The sequence below is a fragment of the Diorhabda sublineata genome, chromosome 3 (genome assembly GCF_026230105.1).
Source record: "Diorhabda sublineata isolate icDioSubl1.1 chromosome 3, icDioSubl1.1, whole genome shotgun sequence".
NCBI lineage: Eukaryota > Metazoa > Arthropoda > Insecta > Coleoptera > Chrysomelidae > Diorhabda > Diorhabda sublineata.
In genome coordinates, this window is record NC_079476.1 from 4,357,830 (window position 1) to 4,377,516 (window position 19,687).

Below are 19,687 nucleotides of genomic sequence, written 5' to 3' on the forward strand. Positions count from 1 at the left end.
AATTTGGATGGAGAAAAATACTAAAGCAGAAACTACTATGGAAATTTTCCATAGGAAAAACGGCGAATAGGTAAAAATAGAATATAAGTAATTGTAAATTGGAAATGATAATGCTAGAAATTAAAAAGCGAAGATAAACGAAAAATAAACTAATAAAATAAATGGTAATGTATTAGATTTGGTTAGTTGGGTAGGAAACAAGCCAAGTAAAAGAGATGATTTTGTAATTGACACATACTACAAAAGGGAAAGTTAGTCAGTCATGAAAGTAGAGGCTCATTCACATCTACCAGGTTTAATGTTTAATTAGAAGGAATCATTCTGTACATTACTGTACATTAAAAATGAACAATGTAACAAGTTGACACTTTATCAACTTTTAGAAAAAGACTTGTATCAATGAAAAATTTCTTACTGGCGTCTGTGCTTGATTGAAAAGCAATAATTCTGATGCTGTACTTCAAATCGTACCCATTAAGGAAACACTTTGATGAATTGTTCTTTTTAGATACGAGGATAGACCCAGAAGTACCTGGTTTCAGCTATACACTGTATTAGAAAGTACCCAATCTATTCAGCATATGTTTTAAGTTTTAAGATGTCATGTTGTTCAGTATATCAGCCATCAATAGTTTTCAGTGAATTTGTAAATATGGAAAAAATTAGTCGTAGATTTTATTCTGGGTGAAACTGTTATCGTTATCAACAGTGAAATATTGGGTAGCAGAGTTTAAACGAGGCCGTACGACCTGCGAAAACCAGCGTCGCAGAGGTCAACCAAATAACTGAAAATTTGGACTTGAGAAAGCCGTGCGCAAGACAGGTGCCGCGTCTGCTGACAACGAAACTTCGTGAAGAAGTTTCCAGCGAGAGTTTGGTCATATTTCAAAGAAATAAATTTTTTGCACCGTTTCATAACCAACGGTGAAACGTGGGCTCATCACTTCATACCCGAAACAAAGGAACAATAAAAACAATGGACTGAAAAGAGAGAACCGTCTCCAAAGAAGGGCAAAGACCGTTCCATCTGCAGGCAAGGTCATGGCGTAGGTTTTTTTGGGATACGCGTGGAATAATTTTCATTGAATATTTTGAAAACGGATAAATTTTATTGGCAAATTTTAGGCGAACTCATTAAAACGTTTGAACGAAGAAATGCACCAGCTCAAATATCCGTTATTGCAATGGCCAAAATTAATCAATTAAAGTTTGCATTGCTACCTCATGCACCCTATTCGCCAGATTTAGCTCCCTCGGATGAAGTGAGTGAAACAATGAAGTGATGATGTCGGATGTTAATGAATATTTTGAGTAGCTTGACGATTTTTTTATAAAAAGAGTATCGAGGAGAGATTACGTTGAAAAGTAAATATATTGTTTACCCAAAATTTTTGTGTTTTCTTTATTGGACCAGGTACTTCTAGGACCATCCTCGGTTAGCATATGTTTTAAGTTCACATAAAATATATCTTTTCAACCAAATGTAGAAACGATTGATATCTCGATTCAAGTTTCAAAATTAACAAAAAGAAAATGAAATGTAAAAATTATTATTTTAGTTTTCGCCATTAGTATTTTGAATAATAGTGAGAGTTAACTTACCGGATATTGCAAAACTACTTGAAATATTACAAATTACGATAAAAATTAAACTTTGCAATAGCATTGTTATTATATGTAATAAAAACTAGACAAGCAGCATTATTGAAAGAAGTCTAGTTGTTGACTATGTCTAGAACAAAAATCTAGGATAACATCTACTACTTTTTTTCTTAGTATCAATGCCAATCACGTATACTCGTATTAAACAACTGACTTACGAAATATATTTATATTTTCTCTACTAAATGGTTTGAATAACATAAATACTTCTAATATAATTTTCAAGAAAATGTTGAAAACATTAAAAATATAAAAACGTCAAATATAGTGACATTAATTTTCATTCTATACTATTACTATTAATTAAACGTGAGATTTAGAAATTTTACAGAGTAATCATATTTTGAGATCATCCTTATTAATATTATAAATATGAATGTAATTTTGTTTGTTACGCGAAAAGTACTTAGCCGATCATCATGAAACTTTGTATACATATTCATGGGGGTACTAGAAGATATTTTCTTCAACGCCATCTAGCAGTCCATTAATGAAGTTCCAAGTAATACTGTTGCACTGTATTACCGACCGTCACGTCAATATCCAATCCAATTGACTATAGTTTCAGCTGTTTGGAATTTTTCTATATTTATTGTTATTATTTTCTGTCATTATATATGCAGTAAAAAACTTTTTGAATTTTTGAGGTTATATGTCATTTTTGTGGTTAGATGCCATTGTTTGTTTCAGATCTTACTTGGTTGCACGAAATCAAGAATCTTTATTTCACGCAGAGCTGAGAAGACAACAGCAAGTAGAGTGAGAAAGTGTTTTGAGAGTAGCTGAAACTCCTCTTCAGGCTCGAGTTCGTTAAGAAAGATCAGTTACGCTGCAGGCAGCTAGAAGCATAATGCAGAAATGCAGACCTCACGCCGTCGATATTTTATGCGTAAGGATTGGTCGGAATTCAATGGTACTGGGTTTCAATATGATTCTTCATTTGAATATCATAATCATCCTTTGATTGTCATTGACTCAATGAATAGAAAATGCGATGCCTCAAATGTAACTGTTGGAATGTGCAATTTCACTTTCATTACTTGGTGAACCAAAAAAGCCTTTAAAATTTTATTGTTAAGTGTTGAGTATCACGATTCTCGGAAATTTAGTCGCGTTGGATCACTTCACCGGAGCGTGCATTCTGCATTAAGCATTATTACAAAAATGGCGATCCGTGCGCTATTGTTCGGCGTTTGTTTCGACGTGAGTTTGTTCGGGAGAAAGTGTGATTCGATCGTGGGTCAGAAAGTTCGAAGCTACTGGTTCGACTACTGGACGCCCAAGATCAAAAAGAAAACAGAAGACACAATTCAACAAGTTAGAGCTTCAGTTCAACGTAATCCTGAATTTCCCAGAATGAATCCATGAATGAATGAATCGATCCGTAATAGCTGTGACGCATGTCCATTCAGCAACGTCTGATTGAGTCCTTAGAATAAATACTCGTGTGTTTAAATTGATTTCCAAATATTACACAATCTACCGCTCAGGTAGTAACAAACCCAACATTATGTGTCTATACTTAAATACACAACTATTCCCGATTTGGTAGTACTTTGAAAAAATAACTCCGGAGCACTAGAGTTATTTTATCAAATTAAAACTAACGTATTTAACAAACCTATGTAGGACTTAGTTTACTTTATTTGAGCATCACTCCTATACTCATTTATTGGTAGAATTAAGTCGAGACAGTTGGATTTCAATACCTTTCAAATTAAGCAATAGATTGTGTAATCTATGGGGACCAATCTTTAATGGTCCAACATCAAATTTAGAAAACGGCTACTTATTGTATTTGGTCAATAATCGATCGGCGTTGGTTAAAACGCCATCTAATTGAAATATCATCAAACAAATATTCAATAACGAGATAGTTAATGAATGGAATTGCTAAAAAAAGTTGATATAATTAGTATAAAAGAAGGAATTGATAATATAAGAATTCTAAAGCGGGGGAAGTGGTGAATAATTTAAATCGAAAATATATTATTTCACATTAAAAACATAAATAGCAAAAAAACCGGATACTTAGGTTTGGTCTTGTAATTTTTTTATTTTTATTCAATTCTAATAGCGGGTATTACTCACTCTTCTAGCGCGAACGACTCTAACCATGTCAGGCATCGAAGAAATTGAATTCTGGACGTAACTCCACCAGCATAACATCCAATTTTCTCAAAGAGCAATTTAGAGTTGATTTAAGTCACTAGGAAGAGGATTAAGACGTTTAACACGCCTCCCTAAACTATCCCACAAATGCTCTATGAGATTCATATCGGGAGATCGTGCAGGCTAATCCAGAACTGTGATTCCCACCACTCGCTCCAAGTAATCGATGAAAAATCTGGCGGTATGTGGACGAGCATTATTCTGCATTAAAATGAAACGCTCACCAATAAATGGACTGAATGGCCTCTAGGAGGACTTTTTCCATGTACCTCCGAACAGTCAGAGCTCCATTATTTAAGAAAATCAGTTCAACCTAGGCGTGGATTAATTCCACCCCAAACCATAACTGGTCTCCTTTCAAATGGCCGTGATTCACGGATGGTATGTTAAGCAAAACGCTTCCCTGGTTGTCTCCACACTCATTCTCGATCGTCTGAGTGGTATAGACCAAATCGAGACTCACCTGTCAATAAAATAGTTCCCAATTGCTCCAGAGTCCAATGAGAATACTGATAGGCAAATTATCGCCTTTCTCTTCGATGCCTTTTTAGGAGTCGGGGCCCTGTCTTCACCTTAAGACTTTCCCGAACTTTAGGAGCCGTTAAATGTCGATCTCTCAATACCGACAGCGTCTACTACCAATGTTGCCCTTGGTCGCCCACTGCCGACTCAAATATCGTAGCTACCAGTCTCCCAGAGACGCCAGATTGCTTCGTGAATGCTAGATTTCGCTACCCCAAGCGTTTTGGTAATGTACTTTAAGCTCCCGCATTCTCTGGTTGAGGCATCAGCTCGGGCTATGTCAACATTATTCTGGATCAAAAGAAAAAAAAACATGTCTATTAAAGGTTGTATCAGACGGTTCACTTTTTGGTTCATTCGCATGAATGATCACTCAAGTGAATGTTTTTTTTTCATTCCACGCTCACAAGACATACACAAAACGGCAAAAACTGAACTTTATTCGCTTATTTCAACGAATATGTCGTCAAACGAACTCAATTGAACGTTCTCTTCGTGTTCATACGTTCGTACGTCGAATGCCGAAATCCAGCATCACTAACAAATTAATTTATCACTTTTAATTCATTTAATACCTAGACGTTTCATTTTTAATGAAATATGCTGAATGAAAGACAGAATTGAATGAAAAGTGAACCGTCTGATATCACCTTGGGCACAGAAAAGTCTTGGTTAATAAATTAAAGATGTTTAAATGTGTGAAAAACTGCTTACAGTTTAGAATAGGTCCGACAGGTGAATCAACTTCAAGGCAAAGAAATCAAATCTGAGTTTTATCTTATTGTTTACTTAATTAATTCAACCCTACATTCTCTGCAATAACTACAATACCCACAAAAACAAACACATTGCTGGAAATTAGCTTTAAATAAGAAAAATATGGAGTGTCCTTTTTTTGTTGTTTAGTATATTATATAAGATTCCCAATACTTTTTATCAAAATGAAACTACTGATACTATGAGATTTGTTTTTATTTTATTATATATACAAACAATACAATTCAGTTGCTCTTCTTGTCAACGTGCGTTTGTTTCGAAACAAATAAAATATTTGCAAGCTCATTAGATGGCATTTCGAAAAATAAACACAACCACAATGCTCCAATGAAACTGAGTACTGTATCCGAAGCAATTATCTGCAACTGAAATAATAAATAATAAATTAGACAATCATTGACAGAAAGTTCGTTTTTAAAAACATTTTTCAATTTTAGAATTGTCTTCTACATCCCGCTCCATATCACATGTCCCAGGTTTTCCTACATTTTATCGTGCCCAGAATTCACTTTCTCTTTCACATTCTGGAACTAATCTAATTTTGGTATTGATTACCATAAGCCGACTGTGTATTCCAACTATGTCCAGGAACCTTTGAATATCATTCATGCTATCTGCTTCAGGATTGTATTAGGGATTGTCATAAGGAACTAAATCTAGTAACTGAAGCGGATATGGACAGATCGGAGGACTTTTGGCGGCGAAAAACTCGTGAATCTTGTTATAATGAAGAAAAAAGACCGTAGTCCATTTTTCACCCTTCTTTCATCTCACATCGTTTCTTAAACATTCCAGTAACTTTAGGTAACATTTGGAAGTTGTACTTTCGTTATATTACAAGCTTTGTTTGCACTCCCTTTTACAATAGAAAAAAAAAACAATCTGTTGAAAATCTTTGACAAGCTTTTTAATAGTCAATGTCCTGTTTGAACCAACAAACTTGTCTTCTGTTTAGACATTTTCATTTATTTTTGTAGTTCTGAGCTTTCCTTGATATCAACTCACTTCTAATTTTTAATTGCTCATAACACTTTTAAAAGAAGTTACTACATTTCCACTATAGACAGATTTTAACATTTGATGAGTTTGTTTCTATTTTTTTAGTTGGATTGAAATTTATTGTTAGTGTCAAGAGTTTTTTATCATATATTTTGTATCCATTCTAAGCAAATCTTAATTTCCTGTACACTTACATCTGATGCAAGTTTCGATAGTTACATTATCTTCTTCGGCTCTCCACAGACCGAAGACCGGTGTTATGGCAGTGAAAAGTGTTTCCAACATTAATATACTTCAGTTTTTGAACATAACACAAAAAATATTATCAAATTGTCCACTTCAAATTAGATAAAAATATTTCGTCTATCAACCAAGTTTTCGTATTTATTCATAATCAATTATTGAATATTATCAAATTCATATGACAACTATCATTATTCAAAATAACACTTGACATAAATGAAGTTTGTTAATTCTTTCTTTTATTCAGATTATTTTTAAATTTTTATTGGTTAAATTACAAATCCCATTCAATTTTTATAGGTTAGAGTAAGTTTAGTAGTTAAAAATGAAGTTGAGATCCATACGTTTCGTAAGGTTATTATAAAAAACTTGTTCGATAAGCGAACATCTGCCAGGGTATAATTTACTGTCACTTTTGAGAGAGGTTATAAGATTGGTGAGTGGCTTCTTAGATTGACCAATTTATTTTTAATCACAATTTGAACAAAAAATTTCATAAACTATGTCTGTCAATTTATTTGTTGGTATTCTATCCCTGATTTTAGAAAGCAGATTGAAGTGTCAAATTTCATTTGTAAGCAACTTATTATATTGTTCAAAGATTTCAGAAAGTTCACGAGAAACTGATTTTATGTCACTGCCAGATTATACAGGGTGCGGCAGCATAACTTCCTTTTTTCAAAAGTTAATAAAACTTATTGTATGAATCAGAAAATTTTTATTCGTTTTTTATAATACAGGCACATACATAAAGTTTTGTTTTACTGAGTTTTGAAGATCAAATCAGTTAGGTGACGTCCCCCATTCTCCATACACTGAGTAAACCGATTTCTGGCGTTTGTCATGACTCTTGCCAGCATAGCAGGCGTTATGTTGGCAATTTCTTCCTGGATGTTTGTCTTCAAATCTTGTAGGGTCCTTGGACGGTTCACATACACACGGGATTTCAAAAAACCCCATAGGAAATAATCACAAGGGGTCAAATCGGGAGAGCGGGCTGGCCACTCCAAATCGCCCCTAATTGAGATAAGGCGCTCTGGGAAGTGTTCCCTCAAAACAGCCATCGATGTTCTTGAAGTGTGTGCCGTTGCTCCGTCTTGTTGGAACCAAGTGTCCCCTAAGTCCAACTCATCTAGCCGTGGGAAAAAAAATTCCTGTAACATGTTTACATACCGGTGCGAATTCACTGTCACTGTGACTTCATTTTCCTCAAAGAACCAGGGACCAATAATTCCACGTGAGTAAATTGCACACCACACTGTGACTTTAGGTGAATGCAAAGGCCGTTGATGCAATTGTCGAGGATTGGTATCAGCCCAGTAGCGCATGTTTTGTTTGTTTACGGATCCACACAAATGAAAATGGGCTTCATCACTAAAAAAAACAATAGCGTCCTCAGGAACGACTTCCAGAAAAACCTCACACGCGTTCCTCCGAGAATTGAAGTCACGTTCAGAAAGTTCCTGCACAATTGCCATCTTGTATGGATGAAAATGAAGATCATCATGAAGTATTCTCCTCACAGAACGATCGGAAAGTCCAAGGGCAGACGCATGTTTGCGCGCAGAACGCCGTGGTGATCGCAACACTGAAGTTCTAACTAACTCAATGTTCTCCGGTGATCTAATGGGCCGAGGGACTCCAGTTCTTCGTCTTGTCACACTTGCAGTTTGTCTGAACGTAGTGACCCACGTAACAATTGATTTCCGGTCCGGGACAGGGGCCAAGGGGGCTAAATTAAAGCGATTCCGAAAGGCGCGCTGGGTTGCGATCACAGAACATCCGCTCGAAAAGTAAACCTCAACGGCAAACGCACGCTCCTCACTGTTCCAACGCATGATGGCGACTGAACTGTGCCGGGACAAAACTTTATAGTCCCCCCTCTCGAACGAGACCACTAGCACTCCGTTACGACATCTACCGACTAAATGGCGAACTTTTTAAAAAAGGAAGTTATGCTGCCGCACCCTGTAGAATTCGTTTCAAAAGATATGAAGGATATGAGTTTCCATAAAAAACTTTGTTAAGCAAAGTACAAATCAGCTAAGAAAAGGCCAAACGCGTCATACCTGACAAAGGCCGCAATAATTTCCTTCTCTCTTAGGCCCATCCCATTTATGTGACAGTGGCGTTTTTTTACGATTGTTCGGTATTTTTAATATAGATATGCAAGTGCTAAATAGACTGGCAACGCTGCACGTCTGCCGCATGGTCCAAATCAGAATTCGAAGGGAATCGTCGCGTAACCATGGATCTCTTACCATTGCGAGTCCCTCTTCGATGTTGCCAAGCCTTTACTTTGGAAGGAAAGTACGGTAATATTATAAATAATTTGCGCTTAAAAGCCTTGTTCGCACTATGCTAGTGATTTAGTCTAGTAACAAGTAATTTAGTAGCTAAATGTGTCTGAACACTAAAAATTTAGTCGAGTAGTTTAGTAAGGAATTTAGTTTAGTCGATCCATTTTACTCTATTCTTCTCGGGCGAGTAGCACCCCCCACCACGCGTCCATGCTCACTGGCTCACCGGCTAAACAAGTGCGAACCCGTTGAGTTTAGTCGAGTTCATTAGTACGTAGATATTAAACATGACGTTTCGCTGGAGTGACGAAACGACTTTAAAATTTGTTTTCAAATACCTAGAACATGAATGCTTGTGGAATATTAAGTCCCCTAATTATAAAAACAAACTAGTGAAACAATCCGCTTACTCGGATTTAGAAAACACCATGAATATCCCTGGATTTGGTGAAAAGGAAATTAAATTGAAAATAAAAAACATCAGGTTAGTGCATTATTTTATTTCAACAGCATATTTATTACAATAATATAATAGGTTCTTAGTTATTATTACTACTATTGTTTTTAGAATTAGTTTTACCTAACGATAACCATTCCTTTTTAGATCGACCTACTTAAAAAGAGTTAAAAAAAATAAAGGACTCCAAAAATTCACGCTGAATTTGAGATTGTATTTTCATTAACAGAAAATTTACACAACTTTCAGACATTCTCAAACTATCGAAGTATTCTTTGGGATCTTCCAATGCTAATTCCTTCAGAAGACAATTAGTAGCTCCTAGTTTGTCTCTTCTATCGATCCATTTTCTTATCCACAGCTTCTTCTTATCAATGACACAAATTTCCTCTTCTACCACTTCTAAAATCGCTGATAAGATTAACTTAATCAGTTGATTCACTTTATTACGCTGTAGGCTGTTCATCTTACAAGACACCACTCACTTGTAAACTGTACTGGAACTAAACTAAACACTAAAGCGAAGTGCGAACGATTTTGGGCCAGTAGCGAGTAATTTAGCTACTAAACTACTTGCTACTAGACTAAATCACTAGCATAGTGCGAACAAGGCTTTATAACCGACCGAACATCGGACATTCAGCATTTAGTATTGTTCGTTGTTCCGTAGATAGTGTGATTTATTGTGTTCGGTGTTATTTTTAGTCTGCGCCATAGTTTATTCTACAGATAGCGCTGTTTTTGAACATTAGGGGCGAAATCGTTTTAAATAATGTCCGCAAAAAAAGTTGGAAAGCAAGGTCTTATTATACGCAGCCAAGGACGAGAAAACATAAGCAATATTATTAATTTCATGAAAAAAGAGGCAGATGAAGGAGTTACTATTCCTTTGAAAAATTACTGGTATGTAGCGAGATTTAATTCGAGAAGTAGGTTGAAGAAATGCGGAGTTTACACATTTTTATACATATTTACACATATTATAAAGTCATGTACCTACTTAGTTTAAGGTTTATCATTGTTACTATTCAATTTAAAAGAGCAAACGTGCAATGCTAAATTATGATGAAATTACAGGTGTTTTGCAGAAAATTAATGACCGGCAAATCTTGACAGAAGCAATAAGTGTAAGCAGCTTGAATCGGCTCCTTAAAAAAATTGGTTTTAGGTAATAATTTTGATTTTAAGTTGTCCATTATTACGATAATTACGATAATTAAAACCTTGATGTCTATCACAGAGATTTTTTTTTGTAGATGGCAGAAAATGCCAGACCGAAGAAAAATTTTGTGTGAATCACACGACATTCGCCTGAAACGAATAAATTACCTAAAGAAGCTGTTAAAATACCGTAACGAAGGCCGCAATATATGTTATACTGATGAAACTTACATACACAGCAGCCAATAAATTTCGCTTCCCCATAAAGTACAAACTGTTACAACAACATGGGCACCGTGTACCACGTTTACCTCCTTATCATCCAGAACTAAACCCGATCGAAAAAATTGGGGCATTAGTAAAAAATTGGGTAGCTGCGCACAATACAACATTTAAACTGTCCGATACGGAGGCACTCGCTAGGCAAAAACTTGAGGAGGTATCGGAACAAGAGTGGTATAATATTTGCCAACATGTTAAAAAATATGAGAATGACCTTATACAAAAAGAGCACATCTTAGACCACCCTCTAGATCACTTAATATTTACAGTAAATACGGGTTCATCGGAAGAAAGTGAAGACAAAAACAGTGAAGATACTGATAGTTCATTAGAGGATGAACTAGGATGTTCGTCTCTAGTTTCTGATAGCGAATAATGTTTTTTTTTAATTAACGACATAGATAAAATATTACACTCAACATGTGCAAAAACTGTGTTATTATAAACATACCATGCACACCAAGCATTAATTTTTATTTAAATAAGATCCTACGCCACTGGTTTATCAGTCTGAAGCGACAGAGAGGGAATATTTTAAAGTGTGGCAGTCGATAACTAGTTGATGACGCCTGTGGCATTTTCTTAGTTGATTCGTACTTTATTTTTAGATATTATGGGGATATTAGATCAAAAATTTCAAGGACTTTATTTAATCTTATTGTTCTGTTAGTGATATGAATGATAATTTGTACATCTTCCAGAACTTAAAGGTTTCCTATACCAGTAAATTAAAATTTTATTGTCTTTGTTTCTGAACGAATTTGGGGTCAAAAAAGGACAAAGATTGTTCGACATTCCCTTTTCAATATCATTATATGGAAGGGATAAGATTATATCATCTACATACTTATTAATGGAAAACAAAATTTGAAGGTAACGTAAAAATGTAAAACTGCCTGATTTAAATGTAAAATATAATTTTCCCCCGAAATTACTATTCTGTATTCTGTATTCTCCCCCGCGCACCACAACTCAGAGAACCATAGTCATGGCGACCCCATCTTTGGCACCGCTAGAGAAAGGGAAGCGCTTTCAGCAATAAAACAGTTGGTACTAAGTCGAAAAGGGAAATCTTTCCGCCGTCGTCATCGAAGCAAGAAAGAAGCCAACCAAGGAATACCGTGTGGACTGATTGGCAGCAGATTGGCAGAAGGGAAATGCCAGTAGCCGTCTCAATATTTGTAAGAGAAGAGGCACTTATCGAATAACCAGCAGCCCGTCTACCAGGTAGTATACAGCGAAGAGAAGACCCGGAGCAGAGAAGTCCGTTAAAAGGTTTTTTGCCATTTCGTCCGAATTTACGTAAGAGAAACCCAGGAGTGGATATTAGTGAATTGTGAGTGCTATGGCAGTAATAGTGTCTGCAACAACCTCCAAAGACCGCACCGAACGGCTTAGGTTAGGTTAGGTTAGGTTAGGTCAGATTGCTGTTCTAAAGCTTTAAGCTCGCAGAAAGTTTCTTCGGAGCCCCATCGGTTATTCTTCTTCAGCAGTCGATGCAGTGGTACTGTAACATCGGAACGAACAACGAACCTTCTGTATCTAGAAACTGTTCCTAAAAAGCATCGAAGACGTCGGACATTTGTCGGAGGGGTCATCACAGCGACGGAGGTGGTTTTCTTCGGGTCTGTGTGGATTCCTTCTGATGTCATAAGACGTCCCAATTATTTGAAGGACCTTCTTGGAGTCGACGGAAAGCCTCTCGGAGAATAGTGAGATGTTCTTCGAGGATGTTTCCCAATACTATGATATCGTCCAGGTAGGGATCGATCTCTTGTCCAAGAATTCTATCCATAAGGCGCTGGAATGTGGTCCAAAAGGCATAGCCCGGAACTGATACAAAACCTCTGCCTGGAATTGTGAGAGCGGTGACTGGTTTACTTGACATAGGTCAACGCTGGATATATCCTTTGTGGAGACGTTGTTTACTTTCTGGAAGTCTATGCAGAATCTAGACTATGCCAGCAACAAAAATTGCGAACCAACAAAAAAGTTGGATATACTACAAAAGTTGATTGAATCAGCTGATCTAACTAATATTTGGCGAGTTGTTAAAGAGAGCTAAAAGAAACTTAATTTCTACATACGATCGCAAATTTCGTAGAGAAAAATTAAGCCGATCTTGTAAGAATTAATCAATTGAGCTTCGTCTGCTTATGTTTTTGGTCAAAATACATTGCGTCTTGTCATGCATTACAACATTGCCACAAAACGCAAGAAATAATTGTAGCATAGAATATTACTAACCATTGCATAGTACCCGAGGTGTTGCGGTGATCTCATCATCCCTACTCTAATATTTTGGAATACTACGTGTCCTATATAAACACAGTACGACAATTTTCCTAATGTATACAACGGACTCCAGTTCAAAAGCGATCTAGCAGGACCTAAAACATCAATAGTTGTATAGTTTTTAGTATGATTTTGAGAAAAATCTCAATTATATCAGACATATTTCAATTTCTTTTACCTCCTAATCCTTCTGAAAGTCCCAAGACGAATAGTCCCATCGCGAAAGAGAAAAGCAATCTTGTCATCACAACCCACAAAGCAGAATGGACGGGTGTTTTATCTACATTATAAAATAATGGAAGAATAAATACTAATGACATCAATGTGAAGGTAACAATACACCAAAGTACTTTTTTCCACTAAAAAAAAAGAAATCAAAAATAATACCTAGAATCCGTTCTCAAATGAAAAACTACCCTTTGAACTTTGTTTAAAGTACAGATAAATGTGAATATGTAAAAGTTGGAAGGAAGCAACTGAATTTTTATGATTTGAAATCAATTTAATTTGAAATCTGTGCATTTGTCATTGTTTCAGCAATGCTCATATTTGGTATGAAAATACGACTTTCGATTATTAGAAAAAAAGAAAATTACAAATTTATACAAGCAAAAGGCTTTTTCTTAATATTATGTTTATATAAAACATTAATTTATTACCAAAACATTGGTACTTATGGTTACTTTCCATCATAATCACCGAAAAGATTGAAGCATTTGTCATATCCATGGGCAACTTTCTCAATACCCTCTTCAAAGAAAGTTACCGCCAATGAATACAAGTAGAGTACAAAACAGACCTTGAAACTTCTGAAAATTCCGTAGACAAAGCAGTAATGGTGAATCTGCGGTTTTCTTTAACCATTCTGTCAACTCGTTGAACCAGATCATCTGAATTAACAGATTTGCCTCGTTGGCCCTCTTTCGACACCATTCACGCATACATACGACTCATTCTCCGATGTGTTTCTGCAACACTATTGCCTTCAGCCTGTAAAAAACGAATCACACTTCGCAATTCACACTTGGCGGAAGCATCAATAATGTCGGACATGTTTACATGCACAACGCCGACTGACGTCTGAATGTCAACAATGACGTACTGTCAAGTGTGAGAGATTCGCGGTCGCCATACCCGCGTAGTGTCTGCACGGAGCGATGGGAGGTTGAAAAAATAACGGCCCTCTTCTTATTCATATAATATTCAACAGAAGGGCCATCAGTTGTACATGGGATCTTGGATATACACTTCGATGGTTCAACCTCTTCTCACGTACGGAGTCATTGTCTGGTATCCCTGTACGGAGAAAGTAAAAACTAGAGTGCAACTGAATCCATTATTGGTGTAGTCAAAAGTGTAGCTATAACATTTCTCAGTGGTCTACTATCAAAGGCAAACTCTGCGGATATCGATGATAACACCTGACATTTGATTTGGGTCTTCTACTTTTTTAACTAATCATCTGCTCCTCTAAAACAGGTGCGAAATAGATTAATTAATGGTTTTCTAGCCAAATACGATCATCGAAACGTCATGTTTATACTAAAGGCATCACAGACGATCCGGGATGCCGTTAGTGTATGGATGAAGAAGAAACTGAAGACCATGTCACCTCACACTTAGGCAATTCTTACAATTCCCTAGTAACATTAAAAGGTTTGAGTCATTATAACTGAATAGCTTCTCAAAAGACATCGTTCGTTGATAGTTTTGCCTTTATGCAGTCTCTGACCGTCCACTAACTCAAATTTAAAACAATATAAACTATCAGTGAATATGCAATGTTATAGGCCGATTGAACCATCAAGAATATCCGTTAGTTTGGCAATGAAATGTGATCAACGAATTAAAACCTCAATGAAATTCATCACTTTCCAATAATTGATCGTGAATTTAGATTTTTTCGAAGGTAGGTATTGTTTAATTGATCATTCAATATGCGTTTTCGAATAGATCTAAATTAAATAAAAACTTACTTTTCCATCGAATAGTTCTTTATTGGTGTATTTGTGTGAAATATATCCAAAACCTAATCCTAAAATATATCCAGTTGCGTTCCCATGATAACTAGCAAAATGATCATGCCATTGAGGTTTGCTATTGAAAACTAATCTATAAACTTCCCTGAAAATATTAAATCTCCATTATTTATATCGATAACTTATCAACCAAATTTCCCGGTCTAGTAAACAACTTAATTTTATTTAAAAGTCAGAAAACGATCCGTAATTTTTATATGATAATTTAACAGAAGGCAAGAATTCAAGTCTCATATTAAATGTATTTAAAAAAATAAAAAAAATCATGATGGTACGATGCATGTCTTTAAATTTTAGTTTAGTTTAGGGTGTGCACCTTTAAACGCAATTACGGATCTACATTTGAACGAGTTATTCTAAATAGCCGCCTGTCCATTGGAATCTGTTAAGCTACCTATCTTAAGGATTATTATATTCATTAAGATATACATGATCTTAATGGGGACCCACATCATAATTAAATGACTCCAAGTGTTCCTTAGTCACTTGAAGTTCCATTAAAGTATCAAATTATGTACTTTATTTTATACCGATGTGACCCTAGCGACCAATCATATAATTATCTATAGCCTGTTGTATAATAGAGTATGGTCACCGAATTATTGGAACCAAGTTTAACTAATTATTTTATTGTTTAATAAATAGTTTATTACAAAGTAGTTTTTATGGTTAGCCTGTGTGATGTACTACGTTTTCTCAGTATTAAAAGCTTCAAAGCATAATAAGTGCTGGTTGGAATCGTGAAGAAATTGGTAAGAACCTTTGTCGCCAAAACTTGAATGATGATGGACGATCTTATCGTAAGAAATTCCTGTTGTCTCAAGAAGAATTCTTTTGAAATGGTATCCGAATGAGAGCTTAGAAGGAAAAAACCAAACGATTGGGCAGTTTATTAAGTTTTCTCGAGCGATATAGTAACGAAGATCTTAGCAGCATTGAAGGAACCCCGCCAGGTTCTTCATACACTAGGAAATTGAAATTTAAACTAATAATTTCTCTTTGGAAAATTATGTCCAATGTATTTTTATGTAGAAATATTGTGCTCTTGGTATATTCTTTGTCTTGTGAGAGAATGTTTGCCTACATACTGCAAACCAAAAACAAATTCAAATGACCTCTTTTGGCTGGAAACAAATGGACCACCGCTCAAACAGTCCAGATCTAGTTCTGCGCTTGAAGACGAATATAGCGATTAATCGATGGTGACAAAGTTCATCAACCGGCAACTTTCTTTGAAGATGTCTTCTAGTTTTTGATCCCAAAACAGTAGCTACTTCAAAAACATGCCTCGTATTATGTAAGAGAGTCACTACCTTGATAAGAACCAAATAGATATTGAAGAATAAATATTTTTCTGGACAAATGAATTTAATTCATATAAATTAAGACCTCTGTATATTCTTTTATATCCGAATGAGATCAAGAGAACCTGAATTCATTTATTTGAAATTTGGATGGAGTTTCAAGCTTGCAAATATATCGAACAAGACATCGATCCTTCTTTAATAGAGGTTAGTCACTTTGTTTAATTTTGAATTATTGCTGATGAACTTCTATGGAGAGCTGCTGAAGTTTGAAGCAAAAAGAAAATACAAGAACCAAAGTAGTCGAAATAAATATATAACGTTGCAAAATACTATAAAAAGAGCAAGAAGAGAGACAAAAAATAAGTGGCTGAAGGAAGGTTTACAAGAAAAGCACCAAATGGCTTGCATCTCTTTCCATCCCATTGTCAGAAAAGAACAATGCAATAAAATGCGAAGTACTGGTTCAGAACGTCTACGACCAGAGGAAAGATGTGGTTATGTGTTTTATATATTACGAAAAATATTTTGTCACAGTTCAGCACCATTAACTCGTGCAAATACTGGGGCGACTGGACATATATCAGAAAGATATACGTTGTATTGAAAACTTGGATTGGAACCAATCAACTGCAAAAACAGAAAAGTGTTAAGCGGGGATGTGTTCTCTCCCCTCTTTCAAGAAACCCTCGAGGGTCGAAAATTAGTAATAAAAGTAAATGGCACATGGATAAACAGTCCTGATAGTAGACAACAAAAATAACCTCCAAAAGCTCCTGGACGTAGCTGGAATACACAGTCAGCTTATGGAAATCGATATCAACTTAAAAAAGACAAAATGACTAGTATTGACTCGCAAATTAGATGAATACCAGAATGTTAAACTATCACACAATAGCAAAGAGATTAGACGGCTAACAAAGTTTAACTATCTGGAAACTTGGTTATGTGAAGACTGGTCATTGGACGTGGAGATCAAGTGCAGGATAGAAAAAGCAAGGAACTCATTCATGAAATTTACAAAGTCTGTCTTTGACCTCAACCTCAAAAAAAGATTAACAAAATGCAACACCATAAATAGATTGAAGGCAAGTGTGATATGGATCTTCCGAAGAATTTTGAGTTCCGTGGACAGCTAGACAAACCAACTGAGAAATTCTGAGAAGAAAAGGAAGAGAACGTAAATTGCTGGACGGACACGATAAAACGTAGACAAACATTATGTTTGGAACATATGATACGGAACGAGAGGTACCATTTGGTTAAACTCTTGATAGAAGAAAAGATAGAGGGTAAAAGAAGAATGGGCAGAAAGAGGATTTCGGATACCAAAAATTGGAAGGGATAAGAACCACAGGATAATTTATATCACCAGAGTCAAGATAAAATGATCAAAAGTGATCTCAAACATCCATTAATGGACAGCAGAAGAAGGAGAATTCACATCAAAGTAGTGTGAATTTTGACGGAATCTAGAGTTTTTCATCACAAAAATTAAGAGAACAATGATTTAGTAGTGGATAATAAACTTGTATCATCGATCTTTAATTAGTATTATCCAAGCAAAAATACATTAACGGGGCCATTATAAATATAAGCAATTGATTGAAAAAGAAATTTGTTTCATTTCAATTAGTCTCATTCCTCATACTTTTTTTTATTATTCGAAGAAAAAACTGTTACTTACTCTGGCTTTCCAGATAGTGTTGATAAATAACCATGTCTGTAGTGATCTAAGAAAGCAAAAATCAAATTCAATGTGAGAAGTATACTTGCAGTACATGGTACACTAATTTTGTTTCTAAGAATCCACATCAAAATAAATAAGGTGATTATGTAATACTGCATTTCCACAGCTAAGTACCAACTTATAATGTAGCACTAAAATAAACATAATAATTATTTACGAGTATGTATTAAGGGTACTAAGTAGATGATTATATCTTGAAAGCGACATTTTTGAGAAGCCGAGCGCCTCTAATCCCTAAATTTACATCTTTTAGTATAATACAAACAAATATCAAAATTTTAATAAGATTTTGAAATGCCTGACGAAATTGCAAAAAAGGCATCGCAAAAGCTAATACTGAAAAAGTTCTTAATTTTTGAATATATAATCTAGAAAATAAGTTCTGAATTCGCAAATTTAAAGCTCTATAATTCAGAAACGAGAGGTCGTATGAGAGAATTTGTTTTATGTCACAGCATTACTTTCACGTCATCTACTCACTCGATCAACATGAAGTGAAAATCGACTTCAATCGGCTTCAATGGACTGTTAATCGATAATATCTGACAAAAGTAAAGGCCAATTCACCTGAATATATAAGAATTGATGCGATTCTGTTTTCCCATATTCTAGACGTACTACCACAACTATTTCATATCCCATAAAAGTTCCTTTTTTTTGGACTTTTGACCACGTTTTCGGCATTTGAAACTAATATGTAATGTATCAATATTTCAAGAAATAGTGCGGAAAGTCGACTGCTACTGCAGTTTTAAGAACAGTGTATTTTCACGAAAAATATATCACTCAATTATATAATTTTTAGTTTGACGTTGTTGATGAAAATAACAATTGGAAGTATTTCCGATGTTTGTTGTCAAAACTTCAATAGTGAACATTTTCAGTGAGTTTGTGAACTTTGAAGAATTGTCTATCGTTTTGTGAGACAATACTTTTATTTGGAAGGCATTAGCCCAACCAATAAAAAATCTGAACTAGATTCCACTCTGGGTGAGACTGTTCTTGTTATTTATCAACAACAGAATATTAAGTATCAGAGTTCAAACGAGGCGAAGATCATCATCGCAGTGGTCGTTCAAATGAGGTAATGAGTCCAGAAATATTGAAGAACATCCACAATGTGGTACTGGATGATCGTTGACTGGAAGTGCTCGAGCTAACAGACATAGGAAGCATTTTAAAAGGTGCGATACATCGCATATTAACTGAAAATTTGTACGTGAAAAAGCTGTGCGGAAGATGGGTGCCGCGTTTGTTCACAATGGAACAAACACAGTGTCGTGAAGAAATAAATAGAAGAAGAAAGAAATAAAGCCGAATTTTTGCACCATGGATGAATCGTGTATCCATCACTTCACACCCAAAAGTGAAAAGCAATCAAAACAATGGACTGAAAATGGAGAACCGGCTCCAAAGAAGACAAATACCGTTCCATCTGCAGGCAAGGCTGTGTTGGTTTTTTGGAATGCGAGTGGGATAATTTTCATTGACTATCTTGAAAAAAGGAAAACTATCAATAGATAGTATTATGCGAACTTATTGAGACGTTTGAGCGAAGAAATCAATCAAAAACGATCGTCCCTCGGATTATTTTCTGTTTCCAAACATGAAAAAATAGCTCGGTGATAAAAGATTTTCCAACAATGAAGAGGAGATGTCGACAGTTAATGACTATTTTGAGCAACTTGACGATTCTTATCAAAAGGATATCGAACTTATTGAAC

The 19,687-nt window shown here is 35.4% G+C and overlaps 1 protein-coding gene across 1 annotated transcript in view; it reads right to left on the bottom strand.

Moving 5' to 3' along the window:
- Positions 1-5,309: 5,309 nt before the first annotated feature.
- The window catches only part of LOC130442132 (nose resistant to fluoxetine protein 6-like), a 43,442-nt gene continuing 29,064 nt past the window's right edge, over positions 5,310-19,687 (bottom strand). The window contains exons 9-13 of the mRNA XM_056776196.1: positions 17,901-18,094; positions 14,847-14,994; positions 13,049-13,229; positions 12,823-12,965; positions 5,310-5,498 (exon numbers count right to left, since the gene is read on the bottom strand). Of these exons, the coding sequence (XP_056632174.1) occupies positions 5,358-5,498; positions 12,823-12,965; positions 13,049-13,229; positions 14,847-14,994; positions 17,901-18,094 (807 nt within the window). The 3' untranslated portion in view covers positions 5,310-5,357. The remainder of the gene's footprint in view (positions 5,499-12,822; positions 12,966-13,048; positions 13,230-14,846; positions 14,995-17,900; positions 18,095-19,687) is intronic.